Source organism: Oncorhynchus mykiss, chromosome 11 (genome assembly GCF_013265735.2).
Source record: "Oncorhynchus mykiss isolate Arlee chromosome 11, USDA_OmykA_1.1, whole genome shotgun sequence".
In the NCBI taxonomy this organism is placed as follows: Eukaryota; Metazoa; Chordata; class Actinopteri; order Salmoniformes; family Salmonidae; genus Oncorhynchus; species Oncorhynchus mykiss.
The window spans coordinates 54,324,937-54,351,183 of NC_048575.1; the positions used below are offsets into that span (position 1 = coordinate 54,324,937).

Here is a 26,247-nt window from a genome sequence, read left to right on the forward strand (position 1 = left end):
CACAGACTACATGATTGTTTGTTATACACTGGATGGATTAATTCAAACACTGCTACCAGAATGGATAGAATAGGTTTTCAGAGAAATAATTTAGCACTTTGTAAAATCACAGCACTGACTATCCAGATAACCCTTTCAGGATACCCTGCAGAGAGAAATTCAAAACAGTACTGTAATAAATACCTCTTACATTAGTGGATAAGGAAATACTACTGTAAATGCTGTTTTGGTCAAAAACCTGACCTTTGAAATGTCACACTGACAAAATATGTAAGGAAGAGTTCATGCTCAGTAAAATACCAAATTTCCAAAAGCTTTATTTCCAATTGCAGAAAATGTACAGGGTACTCAGCATCAGCGTTCTCATCATCTTGTCTCAGTTCTGGGTCATTCCATAATATCTCATCAACGTCATTCATTATGTTTGCTCTTGCCAGGCAGCATGGGAAAAATGCCCTTGTGTGACTTAGAAAACCTTGGATAGACTCCACAGAGACTTCACCACAGGCGTCCACCATTGCCTCCAGGAGGTTTTGCTGTGCGTAGGGGTTGCGGTCATACACTCCACTGCCATGCTGAGAAAAAATCCTCAATCAGATTCAGAAATGGGGAATATGCTGGCAAAAAAAGAATGGAACCTGGGGTGGGGTCATTGAACCAGGAGCGAACCAGAGCAGCCCGATGGAAATTCACCGTATCCCAAATGACAACATATTGGGCTTGCTCTGGTTGCCCTGGCTCCCCTTCCTGTTGAAGAATTATTGTGCAGCTGATCTAGAAATCGAAGGAGTTGTGTCGTGTTGTATGGACCCACTTTGACATGGCGGTGGAAGACGCCACGATTTCTGATGGCTGCACATAGGGTGACGTTGCCTCTCCTCTGGCCAGGAACTTGTATGATGGCACGGTGACCAATGATGTTGCGCACCCTTTTGCGCCTTTTGGTTAGAAGGAGAAGATGTCGTCCTGTGGGTCAGCCAAGGCATCCAGCTCAAAGATTCTCTACAGAAGTAAAAAATGTAAAATTAAAATTAAAACACACATTTTACTGTACTACAAATACAGTACTATAGTGTACTACTGTACTGGAATTAAATATTGTATACTGCATATACTGTAACACATTACTATACAGTACTGAATTGATATGCTGGAGAGATGGGCCATATTCTACATACTGTAAAAATTCTGTACAGTATAGCAATTACCTGCACATATTGGAATCCTTGCTCCTTAACTCTGTTTGAATTCCTTTCAAAAGGCACACGGTACAGCTGCTTTGTCCTTGTGTGGTTCTTCTGAACGATCTGGTCAATGGTGGAAATACTGATGCTGTCAATTCCTTGGAAGACTACCAGGTCTTCAACTGTTTGGGTTTGAATTTCCCTCAAACGGATGGCATTACTGGCAATCACCATATTCACCAGGACAGTCTCCTGCTCAGCTGTGAGAAGTCTCTGCCTACCTCCAATAGATGGCCGCCTCTCAGTTCTGCAAAAATTAAATTTGTCCATTACTGACCTATGGTCTTCCATTAATGTGTTAAAAACTACACTGAGAACAAAGTGGAGATTCAGTCTATACGCACTACAACATTACATGTATCATAGTAACAACAAGGCAAATGATCTGTTTTCGCATGATGAACTAGGGTGGCACGGATTTCATCTGAGATTACTTGTCTTTGTTGTTATCGTCGTCGTCCTCTTCCTCTCTGTTGTCTTGCAACATCAGCATTGTTAGGATCCATTGTTCCAAAGCACATGGACATGCCTCCACGCCCTATTTATTGATCCTGCAATTCTAATTGATGTGTTAATAATTTTGAGGCTTAGTGTTTGCACCTGGAGAAAGGCTTGCTCTTTGAGTTTAGGTTGTGATGACTTGAGTTAATTACATTGAGAGCATGTGTTTGCTGAATGAATATATAGTGCAATGAATGATTTATTTGGCCACTTTTGTGTAAGGTTTTGCAGAAAGAGTTTTGAATGTTGAAACAGGCGCGGAAACAAGTGAATAGTGTTTACGGTTATGGGAAATGTGTGTGTGTTTTTGGGAATGACGTAAGGGTATGGGTTTTTGTGCTACAGGAACCAGTTTTTGTGTTTAAGCAATCGAGAAAAACTGTAAGCCCTCACTGTTGGAAAAAAATGTTTTAATTGCTAATCACACTGGATCGGACAGCATTCAGAATAAACGCATAAACAACTAAAGTGGAATCCTTGACCTGATAGCAATATTATTTCTCTGAGAAAAAAAAAGATTAAATCTTTAAGCTAAATAAGAGAACAACAAAACCCATTTGACTACAGCCAGGTGAAGACTGTCACTGCCAATTCTCTGCATGACTGCTTTTCTCAGAGCTTTGGCAAGCTTGTCTACACACTGACATATCATGAACAAACTATGACTCTGTTCATATTGAGCAATATGTTCCCAATCACAACCAAGTCCAGTCATCTCCTTCAAACAACATCAACAAACCAAACACACAAACACAATAATGCAAACAAGAAGAAAAAGTAACCCTGGGTAGAGAAAGTTGAGGAACTGAAGAAATAAAGAAACAGTTTCAATCATCCTCTTCACCCCTTCAGCCCAATCTGGAGCCCTCTACAGAACAGCCTGCTTCACAACAGAGAAAGCTTGCTCCTTAGCTCTGGTCTTGGATCCACTTTCTCTCGTCCAATCAAAAGCTCAACCACTATTATCTCAAACCAATGCTTGGGTGCTTTTCTTCATATCTCCATAACCAGCGTCCTTCCTCCTACAGAGCTGGCTCACATACATGCCCAATTAGGCTCTGATTGCTGTGACATCACCACTCCTTGCTGTTACAACCAACAGCCAATAGTGGTGGTGGACTGAGAGGGTGAGAGAGGGCTGGGAAACTGTGTGTCTGTGTGTGTGTGCGCGTGTGTGTGCGTGTGTGAATGAGAGAGGGGTATGTGGTGTATGTGTAGTCAGAGCTTGTATCTCATGCTTGTGGATGTCTTTGTGCCAAGGGGAGGAGACAGGGGAGGGCTTGTGCTCAATTTGTCAGCTTACTGAAACGTTGTGCCAGAGCATTTTTCATCATGTAAATGCACTGAGAGAGAGAGGGAGAGAAAGGAGAGGGGAGGTAAGGAGGGCAGGAGAAAAAGACTGCGTCTGAGAGCTGTGAGGCAGAAGTGATGGACTCAGCACTCAGAAAGTGACATTCTTCTCCTACCGGGCTACAGAGAGCACAGTGACCTCTCACTGTCTCCTGCTTTCTCACTGCCTGTGAGGAATCTACACATTACATCTAAAAACAAATGTGGATTTAATGTATTTAGTTTTTTCAAGTGGATTTTTTCATCTTTGCTCAATGCCTTCAGTACAAAGGACATCTTCCCGACAAGTGCAGCTCCTGATTCTATAATGAAGGTGTTTTAATAACAGGCTTCAAACCACAGTCCACTTTTAAGTGACAGGACGGATGCAGGTGACAAAGAACAAGTGATCTAGAGAGAGGACAGCCCCAAACAGCTTTCACACAGACCAATGATGACTTTCTTCAAGGGGACACTTCAATCAGTGTTGCCAGAACGGCAAGGGAACTGAAGGAATAACAAGCTAGAGTTGACAATTATCTGGTAAGGATTCAGTGGCCTTTCACTTTCACTGCATCTTTTTCTGTATTGAATGTCTATATACAGTAATCTAGCATGGCTTGCTCATACTTCTGTAAGTGTTGCTAGTGTTGCTCCTAAGTAGAGCCTCAAGATGAACTTTTCACTGATAGAATTAGCTCACTTGTCTAATCTGTTGATTATCAGTCGATCATTTAGTAACTTTGTTTGAAATTGACCACTGAGCTGCACAGTGTCAGACAGGCTTTGGCCACTCTGTGTTGAGTTAGCCAGAGATTCCTGCTGACCAGTTTGAAGCTTAGCACCTGGGTGCTATCTATATGAAGCTACAAGGAGGTCTGTTGTCCGGGGTTAATTCCCCTGTCTGGATTAACGAAGCAGCTGGATCTGATATAGACTCAGAAGATAGGGGTCAACACACAGCAGAGAGACTAAAGTCGTGGGTTTTCCAGGGCAAGGGCTTGTAAACTACTGATAAACACTCAGCTTGTCATCCCAGAGGATTCCAAAGGTGTACTCGAACAACAAAGATAGGCTGCTAGTGAATAGTGCCAATAGCAGGAGCCTGGGCTTTTTAATAGGAACATCTATGGGGCATTCATGATTGTAAGCAGAGCCACAAAAAACTATGCCCTCATTTCCTGATATGGTTCACACCAGCAGAAGTTGTTTGTTTGAGGATGTTTGATTATTCATAAAAATGAAATATTTCACATCACAAAATTTCAAATTACAACCCAAGAAGCGTGCACAGTTTAATTTGAGTCTAAATGAGTTTGCTGTCATTTGTACATTAATGGATATAGATAGATATATTTTATTAAAATGATCCATAGAGTACTGGGTACAGCCTTCCCCTGCGTCAGGATGTCCCCCCATGCTGAAGTGGACAGGGAAGAAGAGAGCTGTTCTGTTGAATCTCTGCTTTGTCTCTGCTGCCAGGGCTGTGCTTGGATAAGAGGGCTTTGAGGGTGCATTTAGAAACGTTTTGAAACGGTTCCTGAAACCCCCTGCCTGACACCATCAGAGGAAATGTGACAGCCAAAACCACACCACACAACAACACACAAACCAGAAAGAGTCAAATAAAGCAACCCTACTAAATGTGGTAAATTATCATCAGAACTATTCTGTGCCATGGAAAGCCATAACAATGGCGGCAGATTCAGACTCAACACAATCAGACCGAGCAGATAGTTTAGGCTGAGTCTGGGGCTGAGTTGAATTATGTCTACAGTGTTATGTTATGGGCTAACCAGGATTACATGCTTGAGGAAATAATGTGGTCACCATAGATAAAGTAATAACCCAGATTACCATGTACAAAGTTAACTTGATTCTGATCCAAAACATATTGCATGTCATACAACCAGCACAGTTATGGCTCACTATAATTGTTCCGAATTTGAGCATGTACGGGTGCCTCATTTTGCACAGTGCTCCAGTGCTGTAGTGTTGGAGGTGTTGAATTTATATATTGTGACTAGTAATAAACTGTTAAGATTGAAGTGTACTTGTATTAGTGGGGGTTGTAGTTGAGATAACAGAGCTTCTGGTGTTTGTATGACTTGCTGCGGTGTTGTAGGGCAGGAGGCAGAGCTGACGTATAGGTACAGCAGAGTTGGGGCAGAGAGGAGGGGTCTCTTTCTCTTTCTTTCTCCGCGGATAACAGTGTGTCTGTAGGTAGTGTCTGTGGCAGCTCACTCTAATGAAGTGGCTAAGAATGTGAGGAATGCCACACTCACTCTGAAATGAGAGGGGCTGGGGCGAGGGACATCAGCCGGGCCCGCTGGGCCGCTCTGCTCACCTACTAATTACTATGTGCAGAGCATGAACAAAAACACTGGAGCATGCTGCTGCTCACAGCCACACTGAACCACACAAAGCACTACCTGTCACACTATTAGATAAAGTCACTACCGACCTGTGAATTTGTCAGACATGCTACTGAGCAAGACAGCTCTACTTAGGAACACTGTTTACCTCAAGGACACTATCATCCATAAAGCTACTGTAGTTATTTGTCTACAGTATCACTGTCCTCTTAAACACATATCCACTGAGTGTTGACACAGGTGTTCAGTGTCCTCTGAGGTGTCCTCTCTGGTGTCCTCCGTGGTGTCCTCCGTGGTGTCCTCTGTGCCCGACAGTATATAAAGCTACTCAACACCAGTAAATCATACACATTGCTCGTGGCCATGCAGTCAATGGCTGCTCATTTAAACAGAAATGATGTCACGACAATAATAAGGCCAGTCAGTCTGCTGTCTGTGTATAACTATGAAGGAGGAGAGAGCATGGGGCCTGCTGTTGTTGCCTCAGGGGTTAATAACAGGGTGATATTCTTGGGCAGATGGGAATCTCTCTGGTCCCTGGGAGCCTGAGTCTGGCATGTGGTGTTATCTGCATACACACACTCCCTCACTACAAGCTCAGACATTTTCCTCCAGCTTTGAGGTGGCTGGGAGACTCCTGGCTAACCGCATGGTATTGTGGGGCTCCTCTGCAGTCATGAAGTGGCTGGCGCATAACTTCCCTCAAACAGACAGCTCATGTTTCAGAGAGGGAAGCCACATCAGTACCACAGTAGTCCCAGGCCATTAACAGAGTGGAGACCGTGACTGTTGTATTAGACCTGATTGGTCATTATCAAGTGTTGTTGTCCTCTGTTTCACCCTGAGGAATTCATTTTATTTTCTGTTTTACATCCCACAAAGAGCTCAGCAGATGTTCTTAATAAGGACTTATAGCCTGTGTTTAGATAATGTAGCTAAATCCAACATTTACCATCTTTTCTTTGTCAATCAGCATTGGCTGTGATGATGTCATATGGCTTGATTAGTGATTAACTCCATGAAAGAGACCCACATACTGTATCAGAGGAGTGTTTCACAGTAAAGCAAAACCTAACCATGGCTTCTTTTGAACTTTTACTGGTAGGCAAAAATAGACTTTTATATTCATGAGAACAACATATATCGTTGATGTCTGATGAAAACCTCCAAAACAAACTTTTCAGGAAAGTAGAAAAAAGTGCATATTTTTCTATTAAGAACATTTAGAACACAGCTATTTTGAATAAATGTTCTTGGTCCTAGAGTCATGAAATGTTTAGAGTATATTGAGGAGAGTTACTGCTTTCAATAAATGTAACAAATGAAAAATTGCCAAATCGGACAGCGACGATAGAGAGCTTTAAATGTGTTAGAACATTTACAGCTCAAACAGTTTTAAGTTAGTATATGTTTGTCTCTCCCACTCCATGTCTTTATCGCTTTCATACAGTATCTTCGACACTAATTTTCTTCATACCAGCCAGAGATCTCCAAGGGTCTTGATCTTGGACAGTTGCTCTCCGTCTATTCAACCTAATGGGCTGGCCCCATGCCCAGAATAGCAAGGCAAAAACAAAAGTATTCTCCCCTCTGATTCTGAAGGCTGTCTGGACATCTTGCACGTGGTTCTCCTTTGGGTCAGACCTCTAGCAGTAACTACTGAGCAGGTAATGTAGTTACTCTAATACTAAATAGAGTCAACAGAATCAGGCCAGCAGCCATGTGCCTGCCCTGCACCAAGCCTCCCACTCTAGAGGTATGAGATCAGAAAGGCTTGTCCTGACTCTGGGGAGGTGTTGCACAGGGCTCCTCTGTAATCCAATCTGCAGCAGCTTTCAATTAAGGAACCCCAGGGGTGCAGGCCCTTGTTACCCTTAAACTGCGGTCACATTCTCCTTTGCACTCAGTGTCATCCCCTCCGCTTCCAAAAGCACCACAGCCCCTTCAACTGCTGCTCGGCTATTTTTCTAATAAAAAGGCCCTTTGAAATCTGGAACAAACAGTCAAAGTGTCTCTTTTTCATGAACTCCTGTGATAATCTAAGCGTTGCATCTTAAAAGTTAGTTGTTGTACACTAATCACACTACTTAAATGCATCCTCTGTCCAGAGCAACATTCTTTCCAGGTTAAGTTTAGATTGAAATTCCAATATTCTAAATACATATAGGAAATAATATACAGTAAAGACAAGGATGTGTGCTTAATCTTGTGATTGAGCCGCATGACCTGTCTCTTGGTAAACGGTTCAGGCCTGATGCAATCTGATCAATATCTTAAAACAGGCGCAGGAATAGCATCAGCTGCTCTGTGTCAAACTTTCCATACACAGTGTGAAACCGCTCCTCTTAACAGTGGCAGTCACCCAAGAGAGCCAGAGTCAGGACAGCTAGCTAAACACACTCACCTGACATCAAGTGAGATAATGGCGCCGGAGGGGATGGCTGCCATTGTACGGGCTCCTAACCAACTGTGCTATTTTGTGTATTTTTTTCTGCATTGTTTGTAACTTATTTTGTACATAATGTTGCTGCTACTGTCTCTTATGACCAAAAATAGCTTCTGGACATCAGAACAGCGATTACTCACCTCGAACTGGATGTAGATTGTTTCTTAATATAGTCAGACGTGAAGGATGTACTGCTTCTCAAAGACCAGTCCCAAATCGGTGTCATTCTCGTGAAGAAAAGACGGAAATATAGGGGGCGGAGATCGGGTTGCTTTGTGAGAATTCGTTGGCGAGTGGGTAACCCACCTCTACCATCCGTTCTATTTGCCAACATGCAATCACTGGAAAATAAACTGGATGAAATCCGCTCAACACTATCCTACCAATGGGAAATTTTGCATAGTCAACTTACACACAGCTCTGACACACACACTTATCCCAATACACATGCCACCAGGAGTCTTTTCATAGTCTCCAAATCCAGAACAAATTCAAGAAAACATACAGTATTATATAGAGCCCTGATTGCATGGAACTTCCTTCCATTTCATATTTCTCAAATAAACAGCAAACCTGGTTTCAAAAAACAGATAAAGCAACACCTCGCGGCACAACGCCTCTCCCCTATTTGACCTAGATAGTTTGTGTGTATGCATTGATATGTAGGCTATCTGTGCCTTTAAAAAAATGTATGTAGTTCTGTGCTGTTCTTGTTCTGTATCATGTTATTCTGTATTATGTTTCATGTTTTGTGTGGACCCCAGGAAGAGTAGCTGCTACTTTTGCAACAGCTAATGGGGATCCTAATAAAATACCAACATTTAAAAACTGTAATATCTTATGTTTCATCGAGTCGTGGCCGAACGACGACATGGATAATATTCAGTTGACTGGGTTATCCGTGCATCGGCAGGACAGAACAGCTACTTCTGGTAGGACGAAGGGTGGGGGTGTGTATCTATTTGACAATAACAGCTGGTGCGAGAGGTCTAATATTAAGGAGGTCTCGAGGTATTGCTCGCCTGAGGTAGAGTACCTCATGATAAACTGTAGACCATAGTATCTACCAAGAGAGTTTTCATCTATATTTTTCGTAGCCATCTATTTACCACCACAAACTGATGCTGGCACTAAGACCGCACTCAATGATCTGCATGAGGCCATAAGAAAACATGAAAATGCTCATCCAGAAGCGGCGCTCCTAGTGGCCAGAGACTTTAATGCAGGCAAACTTAAATCAGTTTTACCTCATTTCTACCAGCATGTAACATGTGCAACCAGAGAAAAAAAACTCTAGACCACCTTTACTCCACACACAGAGACACATATAAAACTCTCCCTAACCCTCCATTTGGCAAATCTGACCATAATTATATCCTCCCGATTCCTGCTTACAAGCAAAAACTGAAGCAGGAAGTACCACTGACTCGCTCAATACGGAAGTGGTCAGATGCAGCGGATGCTATGCTACAGGACTGTTTTGCTAGCACAGACCGGAATATGTTTAATAAGTGCATCGACGACGTAGTCCCCACAGTGACCAGTACAGTACATATCCCAACGAAAAGCCAGGGATTACAAGCAATATCTGCATCGAGTTAAAGGCTAGAGCTGCTGCTTTCAAGAAGTGGGACACTAATCCGGATGATTATAAGAAATCCCTCAGACGAACCATCAAACAGGCAAAGTATCAAAACAGGACTAAGATTGAATCCTACTACACCAGCTCTGATGCTCGTCGGCTGTGGCAGGGTTTGCAAACTTTTACCGACTACAAAGGGAAACCCAGCCGTGAACTGCCTAGTGACGCAAGCCTACCAGATGGGCTAAATGCCTTTTGTGCTCGTTTCGAAGCTAGCAACACAGAAACATGCATGAGAGCACCAGCTCTTCCGGACGATTGTGTGATCACCTCTCCATAGTCGATGTGAGCAAGACCTTTAAACAGGTCAACATTCATAAGGCCACGAGCCAGAAGCTCAACACTAAGCTAAGGACCCTGGGACTAACCACCTCCCTCTGCAACTGGATCCTGGTCTTCCTGACTTCCCGCCCCAGGTGGTAAGGGTAGGCAACAACATATGCCACACTGATCCTCAACATGGGGGCCCCTCAGGGATGCTTGCTCAGTCCCCAAATGTACTCCCTGTTCCGCCACAACTGAGTGGGCAAGCACGACTTCAACACCATCACTAAGTTTGCTGACAACACAACAGTGGTAGGCCAGATCACCAACCACTATGAGACTGCCTATAGTGAGGAGGTCAGAGATCTGGCAGTGTGGTGCCAGGACAACAACCTCTCCCTCAACGTGAGCAAGACAAAGGAGATGATCATGGACTACAGGAAACGAAGGGCCGAATATGCCCCCAGCGACGGGCTGTAATGGAGCAGGTCAATGAGTTTCAAGTTCCTTGGTGTCCACATCACCGACAAACTATCATGGCCCTTGATGTCCACATCACCAACAAACTATCATGGTCCAAACACAACAAGAGAGTCGTGAAGAGGGCACAACAACTCCTTTTCCCCCTCAGGAGACTGAAAAGATTTGGCATGGGTCCCCAGATCCTCAAAAAGTTATACAGCTGCACCATCGAGAGCATCACCACCTGTTATGGCAACTGCTCGGCATCCGAACATAAGGTACTACAGAGGGTAGTGCATATGGCCCTGTACATCACTGGGGCCAAGCTTCCTGCCATTCAGGACCTATTTATGAGGCGTGTCAGAGGAAGATCCAAAAGATTGTCACAGACTCCAGTCACCCAAGTCATAGACTGTTCTCTCTGCTACCGCACGGTGGTACCGGAGCGCTAAGTCTAGGTCCAAAAGGCTCCTTAACAGCTTCTACCCCCAAGCCATAAGACTGATGAACAATTAATTACATGGTCACCCAGACTATGTACATTGACCCCCCACTGCTTCTACTCACTGTTTATTATCTATGCATAGTCACTTTACCCCTACCTACTAGAGCTGGGCGATATGGCCAAAATTTCATATCCCGATAACGATACATATCGCGAGATATAGCACATTTTCTGTAAATTCAATGAAATAGTTTATGTAAAATGCCTATTTCTTATTACATTTTGAATTATACTCAACAAATAAAAAGGTACTTACTCATATTTGATTATTTATTTTATTTAGAACTTGTGCAAATTTTCAATTAAGCATGTAACAAAATATAAAATATGAATGTATAAAATCTAAAAAGGTAAATAGAAAGAAGAGGAGGACCAATGCGCAGCATGGTAAGTGTCCATGTTAGATTTATTCGATAACTGAACACTGAACAAAAACAATAAAATGACAAAACGAACAGTCCTGAACGGTGAAGCAAAACACAGAACAGAAAATAATCACCCACAACTCAAAGGTGAAACCAGGCTACCTAAGTATGGTTCTCAATCAGGGACAACGATTGACAGTTGCCTCTGATTGTGAACCATACCAGGCCAAACACAGAAATCCCAAATTATAGAAAAAAGAACATAGACTGCCCACCCCAACTCACGCCCTGACCATACTAAAACAAAAGACAAAGGAACTAAGGTCAGAACTTGACAAAACACTTCAAGTATAGCTGCAACAAAATAAATATAGGCCTGTTTTGCATGTTATTTTGGCATTAGTACGTGTCACATATCAATTTGCATTTAGTACCTTGGGTCGAGTGTTAGCACCAACTCACGAAACCCCCGTTTCTCAACAGTGTATATTGGGGCCATGTCTTTGCAGATGTAAGTTGTAACGGCAACTGTTATCTCCTTCCAAAAGCCTCTTGCCATGTCTGAGTCGGGGGTTTGTTTTGAGCCCTCGACGGTACTTTTTTGGGTCTCATCTGCAGACTCTCTCTGTAATGTTTTACATGATTCTTGCGTAGGTGGTAAAAGAGGTTAGTGGTGTTTGAGCCTGTTGTCAGGACCGTCCTGCGGCGTATTTTGCAGAGGACGGTTTTCTGGTCCGTGTCAGACTTTTCATACCCAAACCATGTCCATGCAACCGAAGTTGTCCCCTTTTTAGGTATGAGCTCAGTGTCATGTTCACTCTCTTCCATGTTTGTTTGTGTTGCACGTGTGGAAGAAAGCGAAGCTTCATCCAATTGACAAAAAATATTGCCGTAAAGAGTATGATTTGCGACACGACAAAATAAAAAATAGAGCATAATATGAAACAATGTATGTTTTTCTATTGTCATATTGCCCAGCCCTACTACCTACAGTTGAAGTCGGAAGTTTACTTACACCTTAGCCAAATACATTTAAACTCAGTTTTTCACAATTCTTGACATTCTGGTAAAACTTCCCTGTTTTAGGTCAGTTAGGATCACCACATTATTTATTCACCACTTTAACAATAGTTGAGAGAATGATTTATTTCAGCTTTTATTTCTTTCATCACAATCCCAGTGGGTCAGAGATTTACATACACGCATAGCTTTGCCTTTAAATTGTTTAACTTGGGTCAAACGTTTCGGGTAGCCTTCCACAAGCACAATAAGTTGGGTGAATTTTGGCCCATTCCTCCTGACAGAGCTGATGTAAGTGAGTCAGGTTTCTAGGCCTCCTTGCTCGCGCACGCTGTTTCAGTTCTGCCCACAAATGTTCTATGGGATTGAGGTCAGAACTTTGTGATGGCCACTCCAATACCTTGTCTTTGTTGTCCTTAAGCCATTTTGCCACAACTTTGGAAGTATACTTGGGGTCGTTGTCCATTTGGAAGACCCATTTGCGAGCAAGCTTTAACTTCCTGGCTGATGTCTTGAGATGTTGCTTCAATATAACCACATATTTTCTCTCCCTGAAGTGCACCAGTCCCTCCTGCAGCAAAGCACCCCCACAACATGATGCTGCCACTCCCATGCTTCACGTTTGGGATGGTGTTCTTCGGCTTGCAAGCCTCCCACTTTTTCCTCCGAACATAACGATGGTCATTATGGCCAAACAGTTCTATTTTTGTTTCATCAGAGCAAAGGACATTTCTCCAAAAAGTACGATCTTTGGGGGATGTGCAGTTGCAAACCATAGTCTGGCTTTTTTATGACGATTTTGGAGCAGTGGCTTCTTCCTTGCTGAGCGGTGTTTATTCTTGCGTACTATTGTTTGTACAGATGAATGTGTTACCTCAGACATTTGGAACCAGACTTGTGGAGGTCCACCATTTTTTTTCTGAGGTCTTGGCTGTTTTCCTTTGATTTTCCCATGATGTCAAGCAAAGAGGCACTGAGTTTGAAGGTAGACCTTTAAATACATCCACAGGTACACCTCCAATTGACTCAAATGATGTCAATTAGCCTATCAGAAGCTTCTAAAGCCATGACATAATTTTCTGGAATTTTCCAAGCTGTTTAAACTGTAAACTTCTGACCCACTGAAATTGTGATACAGTGAATTATAAGTGAAATAATCTGTCTGTAAACAATTGTTGGAAAAATGATTTGTGTCTTGCACAAAGTAGATGTCCTAACCGACTTGTCAAAACTATAGTTTGTTAACAAGATATTTGTGGAATGGTTGAAAAACGAGTTTTAATGACTCCAACCTAAGTGTATGTAAACGTCCGACTTAAATTGTACATGTACAAATTACTTCGACTAACCTGTAAGCCCTCACATTGACTCGGTACCGGTACCCCCTGTATATAGCCTCGGTATTGTTATTTTATTGTGTCACTTTTTATATTTTTTTACTTGAGTTTATTTAGTAAATATTTTCTTAACTCTAATTCTTGAACTGCATTATTGGTTAAGGGCTTGTAAGTAAGCATTTCATGGTAACCTGTTGTATTCGGCGCATGTGACAAATAAAGTTTGATTTGATTAAAACAGACTTAGCAACTAGAGAGATCAGTACTTTACTAGCTAAAATAAATAACATAGCATGGGTCAAAAGGGTTAGACTATTAACACTCCAACAGCTTCCATTTAACACACCTGAATCTCACCCACTGAATTACAGTTCACAACCTCAAGCAGATTACTTTACTGATAAGTAGAGGTGACTAAATATTTTCAATTCACACTGAGAAAAAGTCACATTTTATGGTGTCTGGCTGTGTTTTTCATACTCAAACATACATTTTAAGATTCTGCTTTTCCTTTTGTAACACAGTTACCAGTGGTGTAAAGTACTTAAGTAAGAATACTTTAAAGTACTACTTTTGGGGTATCTGTACTTTACTATTTATATTTTTGACAACTTATACTTTTACTTCACTACATTCCTATAGAAAATTATGTACTTTTTACTCCATTTTCCCTGAAATCAAAAAGTACTCGTTACATTTTGAATGCTTAGCAGGACAGAACATGGTCCAATTCGCACACTTATCAAGAGAACATCCCTGGTCATCCCTACTGCTTCTGATCTGGTGGACTCACTAAACACAAATAATTTGTTTGTAAATTATGTCAGAGAGTTGGAGTGTGACCCTGGCTATCCGTAAATTCAAAATATTAAATAATAATTGTGATGTGAGGAATTTTAAATAATTCATACTTTTACTTTTGATACTTAAGTATATTTTAGCAACTACATTTACTTTTGAAATTTACAGTAAGTATATTTAAAATCAAATATTTGTAGACTTTTACTCAAGTAGTATTTTACTGGGTGACTTTCACTTTTAATTGAGTCATTTTCTATTAAAGTATCTTTACTTTTACCACCACTGATAGTTACATACAGTATACCTTATATAATACAAAGTCACAGCATCCTTATTGGGAAAGGCCTCCTTTTATGGTGGCCTATATTTCTTTAGCCCTAACAACCCCCAGTCTGCCCTGGATTCTGGGCTGGAATCTGGAATGAATAGGAGGTCCCAGGACAGAGCATGTCTGCTCCCTGAGCTGTGTGTCTGCCTGGCCCTCTCGTGAAATGGAGACTAGGAAGAAGCCATCCTAAGGGACAGGCTGCCTCTGGTACCAATCAGTGGACTTCTGAAGCCTCCCATTGATGTCCTGTCCATGTAAGAGTAGACTCCAGCCCTATGGGTCTCCAAAAGGGGCCTTGGTGGACTGAACATGCAGGCCAGGAAAAAGGTTTCATAATACCCAATCTAAGACAGCCAGAGCCAGCCATGCTCTCACAAACATAGCCTAAACCATCAGACTGGTGCCTGTTTAGAGACATTATGGCACACCAGCTTGGCACCTTGGTGAAATCTAACCTGGCTCGCAGTTGAGATTTCCACTGTTTGATAATAGTGGGAGGTTTAGTGAAACCCACTCAATGATATCACAAGCATAGAATAGGTAATGCCAGATCTTGTTGGAATCAGCATGTCATTTCTCTCAGCCTGTTCAGACAAGACCCATGGAAAACACACCATTACCAGGGTGACAATACCTGACCAAACAAAACCCTTTCACTGGAGACATGCTAAACCCAAGATGTGAATATGAGAATTAGTTGAAATAATACAAAGGAAACAGTTTAGGCTTTATAACACATTCATCCATTTATTGAAACAATATACTGTGCAATTAGAGATCATTTGAACAAGATAGCTGACCTGGTTGGTGTGTCACAGTATTTGTGTAATAATTCAGTATTTATACCACAGCAATGACCTCCCTGTCTCTCATATCCCTCTGCCTCCTAAGCCTAAGGTGTGTGTGAGTGAGAGCCCTTCCCAGACTGATGGAGCTCCCTGCAGTGGTGCTGCTGTTCCTGGTGTATGGTATGGTGTCTGGAGCCCAGCAGCCCCAGGGCCAGGGGAACCGCCAAGAGAGCAACCCCCAGGCCAGGAGCCAGGGCAGAACCTCATCCCAGGAGTTTGAGAGCAGTGAGGATGGTCTGGAGAGAGAGTTCCTGTATTCTGGGCGGAGGAGCAGACGGGCCCTCGCCGACTCCCAGCAGCCTGACGGGTGTTCATACACCTTTATCGTTCCCCAGCAGAAGGTGACAGGGGCCATCTGTGTGAACCGCAAGGAGCCGGAAGCAGTGCTGGAGAACCGCGTCAACAAGCAGGAGCTGGAGCTGCTGAACGGGGAGCTGCAGAAGCAGAAGAGGCAGATCGAGACGCTGCAGCAGCTAGTGGAGGTGGACGGAGGCATTGTCAACGAGGTCAAGCTGCTGAGGAAGGAGAGCAGGAACATGAATTCCAGGGTGACCCAGCTCTACATGCAGCTGCTTCACGAGATCATCAGGAAGAGGGACAACTCCCTGGAGCTGTCCCAGATGGAGAACCGCATCCTCAACCAGACCTCGGAGATGCAACAGCTCACTAACCGCTACAAGGACCTGGAGCACAAGTACCAGCACCTGACCTCTCTGGCCAACAACCAGTCGGTCCTCATCGCCCTGCTGGAGGAGCAGTGTCAGGGTCAGCCGGTCAGCCTCCCTCGCCCAGTCCCTGTACCCCAGCCCAGGCCTCAGCCCCCACCCGCACCATCACAACCCATCAACAAGCCCTACCAACCTCCCACCTACCCACGCCTCACCAACCAGATAAACAACGAGATTCAGAGTGACCAGAAGTCTGTGCTGCCTGTCCTTCCTACCATGCCCAGTGGCACAGGCAGTCCTTCTACCACCAACAAACCCTCTGGTGAGTCGCTCTGTTTCATTGAGCAGCCTGTATGCTTATAGTAACCTATTGAAATGAATGTTCCTTGATACAGATCTGGTCTGAAGTTACATTTACATTGAGCTCGGGCGCAGAGCTTTACCATTCAGTCACTTTTATTGTAAATAAGAATACAATATATTTCTAAACACTTCTACATTCATCTGGATGCTGCTATGATTACGGATAATCCTGAATGAATCGTGAATAATGATGAGTGAGACGCACAAATATTGATATTTGTGCATCTGTAACTTTCTCACTCATCATTATTCACGATTCATTCAGGATTATCCGTAATCATCGTAGCATCCAGATGAATGTAGAAGTGTTTAGAAATATATTATATTCTTATTTACAATAAAAGTGACTCCAAAATAGCAATACATTATTTATACCATTAATTTCTATTGGGCACAAAATAATCTGAAACACAACCAAAACAAACAGAAAAGGCATCCAACAAATCTGGAGAGTCACAAGCTTGATGTAGTCATTGCGTGCTAGGAAAACGGGACCAAATACTTAAGGTTGTACTACTTAATACACATATAAGTGAATGACATTTGGAGCTCACTGTATATGAGGATTCAAGCGGAAAAAGAGAAGCTGGCAGGTTCTATGAACCCTCATCAGACTAATGTCAGACAGACTGAAACAGAGGGTTGTGTGTGAGACTAGTTTGGTCTTTCAAAATCATTAAATCACCAGACAACAGCAGCTATCTATTCTTTATCCATTCTTCTCACTATTGTCTATGGGAATAATAAGCCTCAAACATTCCCTGAGAAAAGGCCTCTAGGGGAAAACAGAGCTGATGTTGTTTAAAAGCCACTGCGATTCATATCATCTAATGGGCTTGATACTACAGTCAGCTGATGATAATCCACAAAGCATCCTCAAACACATATTTTTGTATGCTCATGGATGGTTGGACTGGAGCCCTCTGGTATTGAGGCCACTGAAAGTGGAGCTGTCTGAAACCATCCTCATTGATTTAGTACATTTAGAAGCTTAAGTTACTGGATGATTACTTGGCAACTTAGTGAACTGTGTAGTTGACTGAATACAACAGAGATGTGGATGAGACAATGTCACGAAGTGTGTGTGGCGAGTTAACTATGGTCTTAAGCTGATAATAGAAGTACAATAATCAGTGGTCTTCTAACAAAACATGCCTAATAGCTACAGTATATTGTGTTCTTGTGATTTCTCCTCTTGTTCAAGTCTCATCCCTTTCACAAACCTTGCTGTATTTATTATCCTGCTCGTATTTAACTGTTAACAGTGAGGTGTTAGTTCGTATGCCTGTGCCAGTGACTATTGCTGTTGGATGGGAGTGCTGAGCCAGAGAAAGACATGTGTCTCAGCAGAAACAGACACCAGATGAGGGGGGAGTTTAGAGACAGGCTCTGTGTGGTCTCAACTCACCATGGGCTACAAGCCCACTGCCGAGGGGGCAAAGCAAGCTTACACTGCATTCCATGGTCAATCTAACCCTGACCATGGTAAGAATAGTCTTCCAGTTATGAGAGGAAACCCCACCACAGGCTAGCAGCAGGAATTGGCCAGAGGATGTATGGGACTCTAGGGAGATCTCTCAATCATCTCAAAGTGATTTGATTAGTATTTTCTTGTTAACAGATACTTCCACTAGATACCATGTCATTTGAATGTAGTAGGTCACATTGGCTTACGCTATACAGTATTTGACCATGGTAAGCTCTTTCCCTCGACACTGTGTCACAGTGTGCTTTCCTGACTGATGTGTAGACACTCTGCTCTGTGCTCTGCTAAATAATTCACAAAATAGCTACCCGGACAATCTGCCTTGACCCTTTTTGTACTAACTATTCTTGACTGTATGCGCACACACTGGACTATACACACTCACACTGACACTTCAACACTTACACACTCACTCACTCACTCACTCACTCACACATAACACGTACACACATTCGCTTCTACACTCATGACATATGCTGCTGCCACTGTTTATTATCTATCCTGTTGCCTAGTCACTTTACCCCTGCCTAAATGTACATAAACATGGCCATAAGTATGTGGACACCTACTCGTCGAACATCTCCTTCCAAAATCATGGGCATTAATATGGAATTTGTCCCCTCTTTGCTGCTATAACGGCCTCCACTCTTCTGCTTTCCACTAGATGTTGGAACATTGCTGCAGGGGCTTGCTTCCATTCAGCCACGAGCATTAGTGAGGTCAGACACGGATGTTGGGCGATTAGGCCTGGCTCGCAGTCGTCATTCCAATTTATCACAAGGTGTACGATGGGGTTAAAGTCAGGGCACTGTGCAGGCCAGTCAAGTTCTTCCACACCGATCTCAACCAACATTTCTGTATGGACCTCGCTTTGTGCACGGGGGAATTGTCATGCTGAAACAGGGAAGGGCCTTTCCCAAACTGTTGCCACAAGGTTGAAAGCACAGAGTCATCTGGAATGTCATTGTATGCTGTAGCGTTAAGATTTCACTTCACTGGAACTAAGCTGCCTAGCCCAAACCATGAAAAACAGCATTTCCACTGCTCCAGAGTCCAAAAGTGGTGAGATTTACACCACTCCAGCCAACGTTTGGCATTGCGCATGGTGATCTTAGGCTTGTATGCGGCTGCTTGGCCATGGAAACCCATTTCATGAAGCTCCTGACAAACAGTTTTTGCGCTGACGTTGCTTCCAGAGGCAGTTTGGAACTCGGTAATGAGTCTTGCAACTGAGGAGAGACGATTTCTACACTCTAATAACTTCAACACTCCGCGGTTCCGTTCTGTGAGCTTGCTTGTGTGGCCTACCACTTCGCGGCCGAGCCATTGTTGCTCCTAGACGTTTCCACTTCACAATAAGGTACAAAGGTACAAATCTGTCGTTCTGCCCCTGAAAAGGCAGTTCACCCACTGTTCCTAGGCCGTCATTGAAAATAAGAATTTGTTCTTAACTGACCTGCCTAGTTAAATAAAGGTAAAAAAAATATATATCTTTATATATATTTAAAAAAATAACAGCACTTACAGTTGACCGGGGCAGCTCTAGCAGGGCAGAAATTTGACGAACTGACTTGTTGGAAAGGTGGCATCCTATGAGGGTGCCATGTTGAAAGTCACTGAGCGCTTCAGTAAAGCCATTCCACTGCCTATGTTTCCTATGGAGATTGCATGGCTGTGTGCTCAATTTCTACACCTGTCAGCAATGGGTTTGGCTGAAATATTATTTTATTTTTATTCTGCATCGTTGGGAAGGCCTTGTAAGTAAGCATTTCTCTGTTAATCTACACCTGCTGTTTATGAAGCATGTGCCAATTAAAATATTATTTTATATGAAGGGAGGCAAGCAATTTCCTGCCAGGGCCAACTGCAACTCACACCCCACAGTTTATACAAACTCACCACACAAAAAGAGTGTTCTGTACAATGCAGAAAGGGAGGGAGAGAGAGAGAGGAGTGGTGGAGGGAGAGAGAGAGAGTGGTGGAGGGAGAGAGAGAGGGTTGTGGTGGAGAGAGAGAGAGTAAGGAAGGGGGAGGTTGAAAAGACTGAGGAAATGTGTGTTGCAATTTATTCCAGCCCCCCAGGCTTGTATCAATCAAATGTTCTGCCACAGTGGCAGGGTTTATCAGTAGTGCAGTCCTCTGGCTTATGTCTGAACAACACAGATCTTTCTGGAGAGGAGGTGGCTGGCTAATGGATTACTTCTCACATGCCATCTTAGCAAAATATATTTTATAGAAGTGACTATAGCCGTTTTAGCCTATTAGGTTACAATGTGAACCTTTGTTCATATGTCTCTGTGTGACACCTTGTGATTGACAGTCCTGCTTAAAATTAGCTCCATGTTTTCCTCCTTTATATTTTGATACAGCCAGGCTGTCAGTGTGGTCGCTTTATGAAAGCCTGACATCTCCCTGTCTAGTCTTCCTCTCTCTCCATCACCCCTCTCTCACATACTGCCTTTTCCTCATATTGCTCTCTCCCTACCCTAGCTGGATACAGACCAGCCGCTTCTGCCTCTGTGTGGATACCTCTCTTCCTCCTGTTTCTGTACAAATGTCCATTGTGTTCTAAACAGGGTCATTTGGCGAATCACATCAGTGTAAACTCTTGAATAGGTTAACACTTTCACATCCAATTAAAAAAGTGGAGTCAGGAGTCCTATAGAAGACTGTTTCCATGTATGCGGACTAGAGATCTTCTGAGGGGGAGAGTAATGGCTAACAGGCAATACGGCAATTCCTGTTTTTACAGATATGAACCAGAACACCAAGACAAACACAAGCAGAAGTTAACATAAACTTCATTCCTCGTTAAATCATATACTGCAGAGCAATATAAAACACATCCTGCTCAATCTTTGGTTTCAGAGCATCCATCTTAGCATTTGGGTCTGTTATAAACTCAGTATACAAAACATTAAGAACACCTGCTCTTTCTATGACAGACTGACCTGGTGAATCCAAGTGAAAGCTATCATTCTTTATTGATGTCCACTTCAATCACTGTAGATGAACGGGAGGAAATAGGGTAAGGAAGGATCCCCCCCTACTTACACTGAACATCCTTTACACAAACACCTTTATTTAATCACTCCCACCCTCACCCTCCAACCCCTACCAGAAGATATGTGTACTTCTCTGAGTGAGAAATGGCCCTTGCATCTAGCATATAGACAGCTGTATGTCACATTGTGTGGTTGTGAGTGGCATGTAGTGCCATGCTGTGTGTCCTGGTGAGAGGCTTCATTTCAAAGCCACACCACCCACATAAACGCACAAGTATTTTGATGAAGGAGACCACTGTCTCAGCAGAGTTTCCATGGCTGATATCTGAGATTAGATTACCAGAGAATGGCCAAACTAGAGCCCACTGCTAAGAGCACATGCTATTTGAAACCCCTATAGTTCAGATGGAATGTCTCCGATCTGCATAATAGCGCAACAGCTCTCTGGGTCAGTATAGTACAGGATATGGTTTTACCTCCACCGGGGTAGGTCAAAAACACCCACTGACAATAACAACATGGGAAACATGCATGCTAAATGGGTGAAATCAAGGAGAGGCACCTACAGAGAGTACTGTCTAAAGTTTGTTCCGTTTTGCTCAGAGGTTTACTATGATAGTTGCTGCATCATAAATGGGTTTAGGAAGACGTCAAATATTAGATTTTTTAACTCTATTTCAATGAAAGAGTATTTTCTTAAAGCCCAATGCCCATGATGTCATTCATCACCAAGGGACTGTTAGAGTACCTGCTGATCCATCTGCTACTGTTGCATCATTCAGCAATCATGTCTCCCTTTAGCCATATGCCAATGTTGCTCTTGGCTGCACTGCCTGCAGCCATTTCGCTTGTGAGAGCAGCAGCCAAAGTCAACGCTGGCCTTAAGCTGAGAGCTTTTCTTACTGAAAGATGGTAGTAGAAGCATTACAGATGTAGGATCTTAATTTGAGCCACTTTGCTAGAGCAGGAAAATAATCCTTCAGCAAATGGAAATGTTAATTATTATGTGGATTATAATTAATGGACATTTTTTTTTAGATATTGATACATTTTGCGTGTCAACTCTGACATTTCAAAGTGGAAATTACAAACTTTAGAAGCCCTTTTAAAGCTCAAATACGCTTAAAGTTTTTCCATTCCTGCAACAGGGTGATCACATGAAGATCCTGCATCTGTAACAGTAGATCATGCTGTGGTCAATTAGGCTACATAGCCTCTGTCTCTAATGCTGTGATAGTCACACAATAATACTGTTGTATTCATTATGAATATATGAAGACTAAAGAAGCAAGTGACTCATATTATAGAAAAATATATCATTTGGCAACCTCCATTGACTCCACCATGGTTTCTGTCTCCTGTCCTGTCCCATGCAGGGCCATGGAAGGACTGCCTGCAGGCCCTGGAGGATGGCCACACGGCTAGTGGCATGTACCTAGTGAAGCCAGAGAACGCCAACAGACTGATGCAGGTGTGGTGTGACCAGAGACATGACCCCGGTGGCTGGACTGTCATCCAGAGGAGGCAGGACGGATCAGTCAACTTCTTCAGGAACTGGGAGACTTATAAGGTAGGTAAACAGCTCCACACTACGGCAAACTAATTTAGTAAAGAGGGAGGCAGGTTCAGTGTAGACTTGTGTCTGTATGTCATGGCTGAGTGAAACAGGTGACATGTCTGGTGTGTCTGACGTTATGCAGATCTGTACAAATAATGAAATGTAATTCTTGAGGTTTGAGGAGAATGGTCCCCTGCACTGCCTGCTCTGCTGTGGTACCTACAGGGTTCTGCACCTGTCAGTCACACCACTCATAACACCCGCCAACATGAGTTGGGTCTTTGTGAAATTAGTCCACATAGGACGCAAACAGACTTAATGAGAAACGTGTAGACGAGAGGCTGCCATACTGGAAATACATGCCACAATAAAAAAACAGCCCACTGTAAAATGATTCATGGTCCATAAAAATTATTTATATTTACGTCATGGCAATGGTTTATGATGAGGAAAAAGACATTGATGAATTCAGGCATTTATACAACTTCACACAGGCATTTATGAGGACAGCATGAAATACTAAGGGATGACTATTGCCAATATTTTTCCTGAGCCAGTAAAAGGATCTAAAGCACTAGAAAAGGGTGAAGCAATTGAAGGGTGAACATCAGAGGGCAGACAATTTGCAAGGGTCTTGTTTAAATCTTTGCCAGAGAACTTTCCAAGACCTTACAATACACCTTAAAACACATGGAAGTAAATGTGTACAATAGCCAGATCATCCCATGAAACAAAGCATCTACAATGTAATATAAGCCATATTATATCCTATGACTTAGGCTGGCACAGAGCTGAGGCAGAACTGTCCAGACCAGCACACATCTTGTAACAAGCTCACAGATCTCCCACTCTTCTACACAGGCCATCAATACGTTTTTGATAAATGAAAGATAGTGAAGAACTAACCACTGAATACCGGGCTGGCTATGGTGTAGTTGGTTCATGGGTAATTTGATGTTACTTTTTCTGACAAGAAACAACACTCTAAGACAGATTCATATGGAGCTTAATTATCAGGGCGTTCTAGAGGGACTGTTCCTCTCAGTACCTCCAGGGCTTTGAGTAGAGTAGAGCCTCTGTAGTTAAATAAAAAATAAAACATATTTAAAAAAAAAAGAGTAGAGCCTATGAATTATCCCCCAGAACTCCAGATCAACTGCCTACAGCTGACAGGACAGCCCATCATGTTGACTGTGTTGTATGTATCTTTTCCCCTCATAGCAAGGCTTTGGAAACATAGATGGAGAGTATTGGCTGGGCCTGGAGAACATCTACTGGCTGACCAACCAGGGGAACTACAAGCTGCTGGTGACTCTGGAGGACTGGTCTGGTAGGAAGGTGTTTGCAGAGTACGCCAGCTTCAGGCTGGAGCCTGAGGCAGACTTCTACAAACTCAGGGTGGGCCGCTACCATGGCAACGCCGGAGACTCCCTCACCTGGCACAACGGCAAACAGTTTACTACGCTGGACAGAGACCATGATGTGTATACAGGTAATGTCAAGATCATACAGTTGCATACACTCTCACTATAACAACAGAAATGTGAGATAAAAGCTTCAGTGTTCTGACAATTTGCCAAATTAACTGACATTTAACCTAGTGCATAGGCTGACAATAGATTTTGATTGAGATTCAACAATGATGTCTAACTAATATTTGCATCAACCCAGGTAACTGTGCCCACTACCAGAAGGGAGGCTGGTGGTACAATGCATGTGCCCATTCTAACCTCAACGGAGTCTGGTACAGAGGAGGACACTACCGCAGTCGCTACCAAGATGGAGTCTACTGGGCTGAATTCAGAGGAGGGGCCTACTCCCTGAAGAGAGTATCTATGATGATAAGACCGAACCCAAACACCTTTCATTAAGTATCCATTGCAAAACTATTTCCTTTCCACAAACTTAAATTGAAACAGCTCTTGAACTCTGATACAATGGAACCTCACACAACCAGATCAAGAGGACGATGACATAGAAAGTGCAAATATCTAAGCCTTGAAGAAGCAATAAAGGAGAAGCAGGGTGCATCATGTCGCTTCAAAGTCCCTTCGTTAAAAAAAAAAAAAAAAAAAAAAGGGTTTGACCAGATACAATGCGTTTTTCACAGTAAACAAATTAGCAACGGCTTCTCAGCACACTTATAGGGAAAAGCATTCAACATGTATGGCACTTACACAAATGATTGATGATTGGCTGAGAGAAAATGATAATAAAAAGATTGTGGGGGCTGTTTTGCTAGACTTCAGTGCAGCTTTTGACATTATCGATCATAGTCTGCTGCTGGAAAAACATACACTACCGTTCAAAAGTTTGGGGTCACTTAGAAATGTCCTTGTTTTCCATGAAAACATACAAGAAATGAGTTGCAAAATATAGTCAAGAAGTGGACAAGGTTATAAATATAGATTTTTAATTTAAATAATAATTGTGCCAAAGAATCCTCAATTTGCAACAATTACAGCCTTACAGACATTTGGCATTCTAGTTGTCAATTTCTTGAGGTAATCTGAAGAGATTTCACCCAATGCTTTGTGAAGCACCTCCCACAAGTTGGATTGGCTTGAGGGGCACTTTTTACATACCATATGGTTAAGCTGCTCCCACAACAGCGCAATAGGGTTGAGATCTGTTGACAGTGCTGGCCACTCCATTATAGACAGAATACCAGCTGACCTCTTCTTCCCTAAATAGTTCTTGCATAGTTTGGAGCTGTGCTTTGGGTCATTGTCCTGTTTTAGGAGGAAATTGGCTCCAATTAAGCGCCGTCCACAGTGTATGGCGTTGCGAAATGAAGTGATAGCCTTCCCTCTTCAAGGTCCCTATTACCCTGTACAAAGCTCCCAATTTACCACCAAAGCACCCCCAGACCATCACATTATCTCCACCATGATTGACAGATGCTGTCAAGCACTCCTACAGCATCTATTCATTTTTTCTGCATCTCATGAATGTTCTTCCTTGTGATCCGAACACCTCAAACTTTTTTCCAATCTTCCTGTGCCCAGTGTCTGTGTTCTTTTGCCCATCTAATTATTTGATTTTTATTGTCCAGTCTGAGATATGGCTTTTTCTTTGCAACTCTGCCTAGAAGGCCAGCATCCTGGAGTTGCCTCTTCACTGTTGACGTTGAGACTGGTGTTTTGAGGGTCCTATTTAATGAAGCTGCCAGTTGAGGACTTGTCTGTTTCTCAAACTAGACCCTCTAATGTACCTCCCACTCCTCTTTCTATTCTGGTTAGAGCTAGTTTGCACTGTTCTCTGAAGGGAATAGTACACAGCGTTGGTATGAGATCTTCAGTTTCTTGGAAATTTCTTGCATGGAATAGCCTTCATTTCTCAGAACAACAGTAGACTGATGTCTTTCAGAAGAAAGTTCTTTGTTTCTGGCCATTTTGAGCCTGTACTCAAACCCAAAAATGCTGATGCTACAGACACTCAACTAGTCTGAAGAAGGCCAGTTTTATTGCTTCTTTAATCAGCACAACAGTTTTCAGCTGTGCTAACATAATTGTAAAAGGGTTTTCTAATGATCAATTAGACTTTTAAAATTATAAACTTGGATTAGCTAACACAACGTGTCATTGGAACACAGGAGGGATGGTTGCTGATAATGGGCCTCTGTAATCCATTGTAGATATTCCATAAAAAATCTGCCGTTTCCAGCTACAATAGTCATTTACAACATTAACAATGTCTA

At 42.7% G+C, this 26,247-nt stretch overlaps 1 protein-coding gene across 1 annotated transcript; it reads left to right on the forward strand.

The window, feature by feature from the left end:
* The first annotated feature begins 3,069 nt into the window (after positions 1 to 3,069).
* LOC110535965 (angiopoietin-related protein 2) lies at positions 3,070 to 24,652 on the forward strand. The gene is made up of 5 exons (XM_021621384.2): positions 3,070 to 3,617; positions 15,511 to 16,457; positions 22,366 to 22,559; positions 23,769 to 24,039; positions 24,219 to 24,652. The coding sequence occupies exons 2-5, from the start codon at positions 15,548 to 15,550 to the stop codon at positions 24,416 to 24,418; spliced, it is 1,575 nt and encodes a 524-aa protein (XP_021477059.1). The 5' UTR covers positions 3,070 to 3,617; positions 15,511 to 15,547; the 3' UTR covers positions 24,419 to 24,652.
* Positions 24,653 to 26,247: the final 1,595 nt, after the last annotated feature.

Bases quoted from the DNA above. Each gene is read 5' to 3' on its own strand.
- LOC110535965 (XM_021621384.2), top strand. From the start codon at position 15,548: ATGGAGCTCCCTGCAGTGGTGCTGCTGTTCCTGGTGTATGGTATGGTG. The intron at 16,458-22,365 runs GTGAGTCGCTCT...TGTCCCATGCAG, and splicing joins TACCACCAACAAACCCTCTG to GGCCATGGAAGGACTGCCTG. The intron at 22,560-23,768 runs GTAGGTAAACAG...TTCCCCTCATAG, and splicing joins GGAACTGGGAGACTTATAAG to CAAGGCTTTGGAAACATAGA.